General features: G+C 47.4%; 1 protein-coding gene across 1 annotated transcript; it reads right to left on the bottom strand.

Annotated features, from left to right (window-relative positions):
* Window positions 1–1,887: 1,887 nt before the first annotated feature.
* Window positions 1,888–11,094, bottom strand: LOC130124548 (dnaJ homolog subfamily C member 5-like). Its single transcript, XM_056293950.1, has 4 exons — window positions 10,988–11,094; window positions 6,627–6,840; window positions 4,960–5,128; window positions 1,888–1,985 (listed from the first exon to the last, which is right to left on the bottom strand). Exons 1-4 carry the CDS (start codon window positions 11,092–11,094, stop codon window positions 1,888–1,890), a joined length of 588 nt encoding a protein of 195 aa, XP_056149925.1.
* Between the last annotated feature and the right edge of the window lie 435 nt (window positions 11,095–11,529).

Here is an 11,529-nt window from a genome sequence, read left to right as displayed (position 1 = left end):
AGATGTTATGATGGACTGGATAATGGCTGAGTAGAACATACTGTAATAGAAGATGCTATGATGGACTGGATAATGGCTGAGTAGAACATACTGTAATAGAAGATGTTATGATGGACTGGATAATGGCTGAGTAGAACATACTGTAATAGAAGATGTTATGATGGACTGGATAATGGCTGAGTAGAACATACTGTAATAGAAGATGTTATGATGGACTGGATAATGGCTGAGTAGACCATACTGTAATAGAAGATGTTATGATGGACTGGATAATGACTGAGTAGAACATACTGTAATAGAAGATGTTATGATGGACTGGATAATGACTGAGTAGAACATAATGTAGTAGAAGATGCTATGATGGACTGGATTATGACTGAGTAGAACATACTGTAGTAGAAGATGTTATGATGGACTGGATAATGGCTGAGTAGAACATACTGTAATAGAAGATGTTATGATGGACTGGATAATGGCTGAGTAGACCATACTGTAATAGAAGATGTTATGATGGACTGGATAATGGCTGAGTAGAACATAATGTAATAGAAGATGTTATGATGGACTGGATAATGACTGAGTAGAACATACTGTAGTAAAAGATGTTATGATGGACTGGATAATGGCTGAGTAGAACATACTGTAGTAGAAGATGTTATGATGGACTGGATAATGGCTGAGTAGAACATACTGTAATAGAAGATGTTATGATGGACTGGATAATGGCTGAGTAGACCATACTGTAATAGAAGATGTTATGATGGACTGGATAATGGCTGAGTAGAACATACTGTAATAGAAGATGTTATGATGGACTGGATAATGACTGAGTAGAACATACTGTAATAGAAGATGTTATGATGGACTGGATAATGGCTGAGTAGAACATACTGTAATAGAAGATGTTATGATGGACTGGATAATGGCTGAGTAGAACACACTGTAATAGAAGATGTTATGATGGACTGGATAATGGCTGAGTAGAACATACTGTAATAGAAGATGTTCTGATGGCTGAGTAAAACAGAACGAGCAGTTGATGTTTGATCCGGTATTTTTTAAGCTGCCGAGGAAAGTAAAGTGGTTGTTGAGCTTTTGCAGTGACGTGTTCAGTGTTAATTTTCCACCTCAGGTTATTGCTGATGTATGTTCCAAGGAATTTAAAAGAGTGGGTGGTGGTGATGGGGTCTCCGTTCATTTGTATGGGTGTTCATGCATCAGAAGTCAATAATGAGTTGTTGGGTTTTGGCTGTATTAAGCAGAAGGTTGTTTGAGCACCAAGTGGCAGCTTGGTGTACTGCAGTGCGACACTGGGTTTCATCACTGTTGGAGATGAAGCCTAGAATGGTTGTGTCGTCTGCGTATTTTATGTATGTATGTATGTATGTATGTATGTATGTATGTATGTATGTATGTATGTATGTATGTATGTATGTATGTATGTATGTATGTATGTATGCATGCATGCATGCATGCATGCATGCATGTATGCATTACTACCTTACATATGGATTCATACAAGGAAGTTGCACCATAAATTATGGGAAATTACACGGTAAAGGACAGGACATTACAATCTAAGATGCAGGCTATATTATAACGTGTTACCGAATCATTTCCCTGCAAATAAAGAGGAACTCAACACTGGATGAAAGGGAATGTTTAGACTGACAGTGTTTACACCATAAGGACTGATGCTTGGTTTGTGGGTATGGTTGTACTTGTGTGTAGTATGGTAGTAGTTGTGTGTTGTGTGGTTGTAGTTACATGTTATATGGTTGTAGTTATGTAAAGGGTGGTCATAGCTCTGCATTATGTGTTGTGTGGTTGTAGCTGTCTGTTGTGTAGTTGCAGTTGTCTCTTTGGACAGTTGTAGTTGAACGTGGTTCAGGCATAGTTGTCTCCGTATTTGCGGTGTCCGTCAGAAATCAGCTGGGTCTTCTCGCTGGTGCTGGTTGGCTGCTGGACAACAGGAATCTCTCCATCTATAGAACATACAGTGAGTTATGAATCTGTGCCAGCTCAGCCAAAGTCCAGCCAACTGTCCTCTGCCCCAAAACACACGTCTACATTTCCTATTTTCACTATTTCATTTTTCCTTAGCACCGTCTGTTTGTAAATGTTGGTGATGTAGGAATTGCAATTTGATCCTACAGCTGATCTCACGTGCCGTGATCTCAAAGATTCACGATAGGCCGCTCTGGTGGCCGAGCGGACTAAACCGCCGGTCCTGCAGTCCACTCGTCATGTGGCTGGGAGCTTCGTATCCCAGACTCGCCGTAACCGGTCGCGGTCAGAGCGTCCACGGGGGAAGGCCTTCATTAGGCCACCCTCACCCGAAGGATAGTGGGTGTAGATCGGTGTAGTGTTGGGGGACTCGTCGTTCTTCAGCGACCCCTCTGGCCCACCCGGGCGCCTGCAGCCAACCAACTGAGAGCGTTCTCCCTACGCCTCCTTCGCGGCTTGAAGGTGGCGCAATCCATGCGAGGAGGCTTCAGCGTGGAAACTAGCGAGAGCAGCCGACACGAGTTTGAAGGAAGCTGGTGTTACGCCTATCTCCTTCCTGTGGAAACGTGAGCCGGGGGAGTTATTCCACAAGAGTTCCGGCCATATGCCAGTGGGTTAATTGGGTGGGATAAGGGGAAAAAACTAGAAATAAAATTTTAAAAAAAAAGATTCACGATAAACTTTCCTTCACTGGGCAATGTGACACAAAACCTTTGCATTTGCAGTAATACAGAGAAATACAAACGTGTCTGTGGCGACTTTCCCGCCAAATGTCACAGGAAGTGACGCATTTCTGTCACCCAGCGGTGGTTGGTCCACCAGAGAGGACAGGAGGAACACGTGCTCTGTGTTAGAGCGTTGTGGTGGACAAACTATTCATGTTCATTACAGTGTCATCGAGTTCACTGAGAAAACGGTCATCGGATTTTCAAAGTTTATAAACGTTGTGGGGAGATACAGACCTGCCGCTCTCCGAATTCTCCTAAAATGTCATTTTGAAGCGAATTCGGGGGGCGACCACAGGAACTGCCGCGGCCTGGACGCGAACCCGTATCTCCCGCGGCTAGCCGCTCGACTCAAGGGTCAGAGTCGTCAGCCAGCGGCCAACGTGTCTGCTTATCCATGCACGTTACATTATATTTGCATTTAGAATTAGTTTTACATCAATTGCAAAAAAAAGGTTACGATAAGCTCTGCCTAAAAAGACCATGAGCGGGCGTAATGTGTGCGTCATGGCGTGTGCCATATCCCACTTATGACGTGTGTTGGTGGCGCCTGGTCCTTCGTGAGGTTCGCTGCCGTGTCCTGGAAACACACTGGCGTTCTGCAGTGCAGACAAATAGTCTACAGACAAATAGTCTACAGACAAATAGTCTGCAGACAAATAGTCTACAGTCGATGTGCGACTCTGTCCCACATGTGTGGTTACAGACGCACCATGACCGCCACTGAGGCCTGGCAGTGTGTACAGGTGCTGCACAGCCGCCGCTTTACATTATTTGAGAAATAGTGTTAAAGTTGTTAAAATGATCATTTTGGTGTCAGTTAGTTTGTTAACTGACATAATAACGTGTGTAACGCATTAATATCGCGGTTGGGTTTTTATCTTGAAACAATATAGAGTTTAAAAGCCACGGCGGTCAAAATGACCGCCCACGGTTGTTCTAGCAGTTTGTAAGTTGCGGTCGGTGTTTGGGACTGTTTCAGTATTTATTTACAGTTCTTCTGTTACATGTCACGGTTTGCAGGCCTTGTACGTTGGTTAGATCAGCAACATGTGTTTCCCGTGTTGTTTTTCAGGTCATATTTTCACTTTTCCTATTTTGCTATTCAAGTTCCACCATGTCGCTCTGAAGTTTAGCTTGTTTAGAAATAGTATTGTTAAAATTGTTAAAATGTAAATTTTAGTGTCAGTCGTTTCCTAACAGGCATACTAGCATAGTGTAAACTACTAATAAGACCCGTTAGCCCCTAGCTAGCTAGCGGGTCTGACCCTTTAGCCCCTAGCTAGCGGGTCTGACCCTTTAGCCGAGCGGTTAGTGACGCCGCCTTGTGGTGCAGTACACCCCGTATCGAATCCCGCACCGGGCGAGAAAATAACCGGGTACACTATGTAATGTGTGGTGACCCACATCTCTATACCGAGAGACATTCACCTAAGAGGACGGTGTACCTTTAAGGGAAGAGGCGAGGGGTCAGATAATGCACTTCCGCTTCCGGTTCACAGTCAGTTCAGTGTCGTTGTCAGATGTATGACATGCTAAGTTGGAGCTAGTAAACTACCTCGACTACGTCTACTCTCACGTCTCCTGTCTCCTTGTTTTCTAACTCCACAAATGCATTAATATCTCAATCGGGTATTTATCTTGACAGAATACGGAGTTTAAAAACCGTCGGTCATTCTGACCGCCCACGGTCGTTTTCGGTTGGGGTGAAATCCCGGTCGCTCCTGTGTTAATATTCGTGTTTTCCGTCAGCGTGTGAGTAACGTCTCTGAAGACCTCATCTCCTTCAGTGGTTTTCAGGAGAAAGTCGGAGCAGCAGCCGAGTCCTGGCGATGCAGCCGCCATTCCCGAATGAGTGACGTCACACGAGTGACGCCACGGGGTTTTGGAATGACTCCTGGGAAGTGTATTATGCCGAAACGGAACTCAACCACAATCTCTCAGACAAATGCTAACATGTTTGTGCACCCAACCCCTGAAAATCTCGAAGCTGTATTCTGTCATCGGTGGACAAACACACGCTGTGATGTTTGTCAAAGGGAAGGTTTTCCGCTGCGTCACATCAGCGTCAGTGCTGCGTCACTCTGATTCCAGCTGGAGGGGAGTCCCGCGCGCTATTTCACGACCCCTCCGGTGCCTCCAACACGCGCACAGAGATGATGTGTCAGACAAAACGTCATGCCCGCCCAACAGCTCAACTGTTCGGACAAACAGTAAAATGGCTCACCGGTGACGTCATTGCGTAGCTCCTCCTCCAGGTCCTCGGGGGAGGCGTAGCATTCTGGCTCGTCGGCAGGGGGCGCAGGCTTCAACTTGCCACAGCAGCAGTTACAGCAGCAGCACAGACAGAAGCAGCAGTAACACCCTGTCAGGACTGCACACACCGAACAGAGAGCCTGTACACACGCACACACACACACGCACGCACACGCACACACACACACACGCACGCACACACGCACGAGAGAAAAGAGATTTTTCGTGTTCTTCTTCATAGAGGATGAAAATGTTTCTTTTGGTGCCCTCATCATATTTCCTGACATGAACCCATGTTGAAACTGGACACCTGAAGACTGGAAACTATTTTATCATCCACACAAACACGGAGATAGATAGATAGACGGATAGATAGATAGACGGATAGATAGATAGATAGATAGATAGATAGATAGATAGATAGATAGATAGATAGATAGATAGATAGATAGATAGATAGATAGATAGACAGACAGAGATAGATAGATAGATAGATAGATAGATAGATAGATAGATAGATAGATAGATAGATAGATAGATAGATAGATAGACAGACAGACAGACAGACAGACAGACAGACAGACAGACAGACAGATAGATAGATAGATAGATAGATAGATAGATAGATAGATAGATAGATAGATAGATAGATAGATAGATAGATAGATAGATAGACAGACAGACAGGCAGGCAGGCAGGCAGGCAGGCAGGCAGGCAGGCAGGCAGGCAGGCAGGCAGACAGACAGACAGACAGACAGACAGACAGACAGACAGACAGAGATAGATAGATAGATAGATAGATAGATAGATAGATAGATAGATAGATAGATAGATAGATAGATAGATAGATAGATAGACGGATAGATAGATAAGATGGATACAGTAAGATTAGATAGATAGATAGATAGATAGATAGATAGATAGATAGATAGATAGATAGATAGATAGATAGATAGATAGATAGATAGATAGATAGATAGATAGATAGACGGATAGATAGATAAGATGGATACAGTAAGATTAGATAGATAGATAGATAGATAGATAGATAGATAGATAGATAGATAGATAGATAGATAGATAGATAGATAGATAGATAGATAGATAGACGGATAGATAGATAAGATGGATACAGTAAGATTAGATAGATAGATAGATAGATAGATAGATAGATAGATAGATAGATAGATAGATAGATAGATAGATAGATAGATAGATAGATAGATAGATAGATAGATAGATAGATAGATAGACGGATAGATAGATAGACAGATAGACAGATAGACAGACAGATAGATAGATAGATAGATAGATAGATAGATAGATAGATAGATAGATAGATAGATAGATAGATAGATAGATAGATAGATAGATAGATAGATAGATAGATAGATAGATAGATAGATAGATAGATAGATAGATAGATAGATAGATAGATAGATAGATGGATAGATAGATGGATAGACGGATAGATAGATAAGATGGATACAGTAAGATTAGATAGATAGATAGATAGATAGATAGATAGATAGATAGATAGATAGATAGATAGATAGATAGATAGATAGATAGATAGATAGATAGATAGATAGATAGATAGATAGACAGACAGACAGACAGACAGAAAGACAGACTGACCTTGGCCCACCAGGTGGACAGCATGAAGTAGGTGTTGACGTTCTCCTCTCCAAACTGCTGGGCCACGTAGAGGCCCAGTGAGCCGTAGCTGTCATAGATGTTCCTCTTGCTGAGGTCCGACAGAACCGAGTGGGCGCCGTTCAGCTCCTTAAACTTCTCTGCTGCCTCTGGATTGTCTGGGTTCTTGTCCGGGTGGTAGCGCAGGGCCAGTTTCCTGACATAAGGAGACATGGGTCAAGACTTTAATGGTTCGATCCCAGTTTGCAGGCTCCTGGTTCCAGTCCCGGTCCCGAGACGTGTTGGTTGTGTGATGGTGTGATGGACCGGGTGGATGTGGACGGTCAGTCAGTGTTTACAGATGTACCGGTGGATCGTAGGAGATGGAGGTGCTCACCCAAACAGTCGGTGTCCATACTGGACCTGAATTATTACTGAAACCTGTTGTAATGGTTCCCAGTCTTTACAGGTTTAAATCACCATTATCATTCTGTAACGGTCCTGAAAACAAGAATAGTGACGAATATTTCTTTATAAACCAACTCCAAGTAAAAATAAAAGTACTCTCAGTTTATTAAAGGAGGTACTGTTACAAGAAAAAATGTACTGAAGTACTGCGATGAGAGTAGTAGTAATTCCTGACGTTCCACCTCTGTTGTGTTGTGCTATGTTCATGGTGTGCTACAGCTCTTTTGACCAGAGGAGGAGCTCAGCGGGGATGAAGAGCTTTCCCGTGCTTCATCAACAACACTCTGCATCCACCCCGATAGTCCGCACGTCTCTACCCACATCTCCATCATCCGTCATCGTTCAGGGGCAACAGAAGTGGTCACTCTGTTCTTTCTCTGGGTGCTTGGTCTCGGACCTTCGTCCTCCCTCCTACTGGTCGACTGTACTGCCACCTAGTGTGCAAACAGTCGCAATGACGCCCAGCTGTGCGGTGGTCTTACGCTAGGCTGGGCAGTCTTACCCGGAAAGGGCCGGTGTGGGTGTAGGTTGTTGTTCCACCCAAGCAGTTCCCCACCTGCGTCTCCTAACCAAGTGCCTCGGCAAAGACTCTACTGGTGGATCAGGGGGATCAGGGGTGTAACCGCTTGGTTGGGACAACAACCTGCAACCACACCGGCCCTTCCTGGATAAGATTGATCCCCCCCCGCCCCCCCCCCCGGCATCCGGGTGGCGTAGCGGTCTATTCCGTTGCCTACCAACACAGGGATCGCCGGGTCGAGTCCCCTTGTTACCTCCGGCTTGGTCGGGCGTCCCTACAGACACAACTGGCCGTGTCTGCGGGTGGGAAGCCAGATGTGGGTATGTGTCCTGGTCGCTGCACTAGCGCCTCCTCTGGTCAGTCGGGGCGCCTGTTCAGGGGGGAGGGAGAACTGGGGGGAATAGCGTGATCCTCCCAGGTGCTACGTCCCCCTGGTGAAACTCCTCACTGTCAGGTGAAAAGAAGCAGCTGGCGACTCCACATGTATGGGAGGAGGCATGTGGTAGTCTGCAGGGGTGGAGCAGTGACCGGGACGGATCGGAAGAGTGGGGTAATTGGCCAAGTACAATTGGGGAGAAAAGGGGGCGGGGATCCAAAAATAAAAATAAGATTGCCCACTCCTGGATTTCTCCAGTCTTCCAGTTTTCCTCATTTGTATAAATGAAATTCCTGAAATATTTTCCACATTCCACAAAGTGTAGATGAAGTCTCCACAACAGTTCAAGTGATTAACAGTTCACCTGCACAAGTCCCGGAAATGGTCACCATGACTCATCATGACATGAGCTTGTCAGATGGAAGTCTGTCTTCATCATTCCATAAATAAAGACCAGACTCCTCATCATCAGTGTGAGCTGGTCAAGCCCGAACACATCTTCCTTTAGCTTCCACCCCAACCAGATCTGAAGACCTCCACATGACTGGCATCAGCCTGCAGACCAGCAGGTCTCCTGCTGCCCCAGTGAAGACCCCCCCCCCCACTCTGCTGGAGGAGGAGGAGGTACACTACTACACACTAGTGTCCTGCAGATAAAACACAGTACACATCATGATGACCTCCACATGACTGGCATCAGCCTGCAGACCAGCAGGTCTCCTGCTGCCTCAGTGAAGACCCCCCCCCCCACTCTGCTGGAGGAGGAGGTACACTACTACACACTAGTGTCCTGCAGCTAAAACACAGTACACATCATGATGACCTCCACATGACTGGCATCAGCCTGCAGACCAGCAGGTCTCCTGCTGCCCCAGTGAAGACCCCCCCCCCACTCTGCTGGAGGAGGAGGAGGTACACTACTACACACTAGTGTCCTGCAGATAAAACACAGTACACATCATGATGACCTCCACATGACTGGCATCAGCCTGCAGACCAGCAGGTCTCCTGCTGCCCCAGTGAAGACCCCCCCCCCACTCTGCTGGAGGAGGAGGAGGTACACTACTACACACTAGTGTCCTGCAGCTAAAACACAGTACACATCATGATGACCTCCACATGACTGGCATCAGCCTGCAGACCAGCAGGTCTCCTGCTGCCCCAGTGAAGACCCCCCCCCCCACTCTGCTGGAGGAGGAGGAGGTACACTACTACACACTAGTGTCCTGCAGATAAAACACAGTACACATCATGATGACCTCCACATGACTGGCATCAGCCTGCAGACCAGCAGGTCTCCTGCTGCCCCAGTGAAGACCCCCCCCCCCCACTCTGCTGGAGGAGGAGGAGGTACACTACTACACACTAGTGTCCTGCAGATAAAACACAGTACACATCATGATGACCTCCACATGACTGGCATCAGCCTGCAGACCAGCAGGTCTCCTGCTGCCCCAGTGAAGACCCCCCCCCCCCACTCTGCTGGAGGAGGAGGAGGTACACTACTACACACTAGTGTCCTGCAGATAAAACACAGTACACATCGTGAAGACCTCCACATGACTGGCATCAGCCTGCAGACCAGCAGGTCTCCTGCTGCCCCAGTGAAGACCCCCCCCCCCACTCTGCTGGAGGAGGAGGTACACTACTACACACTAGTGTCCTGCAGATAAAACACAGTACACATCATGATGACCTCCACATGACTGGCATCAGCCTGCAGACCAGCAGGTCTCCTGCTGCCCCAGTGAAGACCCCCCCCCCACTCTGCTGGAGGAGGAGGAGGTACACTACTACACACTAGTGTCCTGCAGATAAAACACAGTACACATCATGATGACCTCCACATGACTGGCATCAGCCTGCAGACCAGCAGGTCTCCTGCTGCCCCAGTGAAGACCCCCCCCCCCACTCTGCTGGAGGAGGAGGAGGTACACTACTACACACTAGTGTCCTGCAGCTAAAACACAGTACACATCATGATGACCTCCACATGACTGGCATCAGCCTGCAGACCAGCAGGTCTCCTGCTGCCCCAGTGAAGACCCCCCCCCCCACTCTGCTGGAGGAGGAGGAGGTACACTACTACACACTAGTGTCCTGCAGCTAAAACACAGTACACATCATGATGACCTCCACATGACTGGCATCAGCCTGCAGACCAGTAGGTCTCCTGCTGTCCCAGTGAAGACTCCCCCCCCCCCCACTCTGCTGGAGGAGGAGGAGGTACACTACTACACACTAGTGTCCTGCAGCTAAAACACAGTACACATCGTGAAGACCTCCACATGACTGACATCAGCCTGCAGACCAGCAGGTCTCCTGCTGCCCCAGTGAAGACCCCCCCCCACTCTGCTGGAGGAGGAGGTACACTACTACACACTGGCGTCCTGCAGCTAAAACACAGTACACATCCTGTGCATGTGTGGCCTCCTCCCAGTGTGTGTCTGCTGACTGCTGCTGAGACTGCAGCACCTGCAGCAGGTGCACAGTGAGCGCTCATGAATGTCCACAGCACACAACCCACCTGGAAGCAACGTCATCCATGCAGATCCACTGGCTTTGTGTGTGTCCATTGTGTGACGTTTGTGTTTACAGGATTACCGAGACGTGCGTTGCAGTTGTGTCCTTAGTGAAGTTCATCAGAGATGAGAAAGTGTTATATGCTGTGGGGTTCTCACACTGTTCTGAGAATGTGGATTGTCATGTGAGGATTTCATTTAAGCAGTAGAGGAAAGCTGTGATGGACAGACCGTTTCAAACACTCACCTCTTCTGTACGTACTTGCCAAAGCCGTCCAACATATTGTTTATCTCACAGATGATGTTGTAGTACTGTGTTGTGGGACTAGTGTAGGACATGACAGCACAGGTTGCAGCATACTATGTGCTCACATGTTGTGCTGAGAATGAATACAAGTGTGCGCTGTCTGAGACGAGAGACGTGGAGGTGGTGAAACGACAAAACATTTCAGAGCTAGTCTTTAGCCTTTGTTCTTACCTGTAGGACTTCTTGATGTCTTCATGAGTACAGCCTTTCTCCAGACCCAGGACCTGGTACAGAGACTCTCCGGAGGTGGACAGAGTTCGCTGTCGGGCCTCAGACATCCCACCGCCCTGCAGGACACAATCACTACGAGCACCCGGTGATGCAACTCAGACCACCACGTCTTAGCAAGACGCAACAAGTTCTACTGGTTTTTATTCACGAACCGAAGAGTAGGACGTCGAAACCTGGTCTTCTTTTGATGATGGAAAGCTGCCGAGGTCCAGGTCCCGTTCCTAGAGCTGAAGGGCTGGATGGAGGATCTCAGCCTTCCATCAAACATTCATCAGCCGCTCGGCTTGGGTGTCACCAGCGACCAATGAACCTGTGCTCCACGTCATGCCGGAGGACTGGATCCAGTTTCCGTCGAGGCGGTCGGCCAGCTGTATTGTGTTGTGGAGGACCAGAGGTCAACATGAAAACCACCCAAGAGAGAGAGACAGAGAGGGGGGGTGGGGTGGGGGGGAGTGAGACAGAGAGCGGGGGGGGCAGAGGGG

Source organism: Lampris incognitus, chromosome 14 (assembly GCF_029633865.1).
Source record: "Lampris incognitus isolate fLamInc1 chromosome 14, fLamInc1.hap2, whole genome shotgun sequence".
Lineage (NCBI taxonomy): Eukaryota > Metazoa > Chordata > Actinopteri > Lampriformes > Lampridae > Lampris > Lampris incognitus.
The sequence above is the reverse complement of the archived record's forward strand: the minus strand, read 5'-3'. Positions and strand labels throughout refer to the sequence as shown.

Coding starts and splice junctions, on each gene's coding strand:
- LOC130124548 (XM_056293950.1), bottom strand. CDS start 11,094: ATGTCTGAGGCCCGACAGCGAACTCTGTCCACCTCCGGAGAGTCTCTG. Junction 5,129..6,626: donor TGTCCACCTGGTGGGCCAAG/GTCAGTCTGTCT, acceptor GCGTGTGTACAG/GCTCTCTGTTCGGTGTGTGC. Junction 1,986..4,959: donor GCTACGCAATGACGTCACCG/GTGAGCCATTTT, acceptor TATGTTCTATAG/ATGGAGAGATTCCTGTTGTC.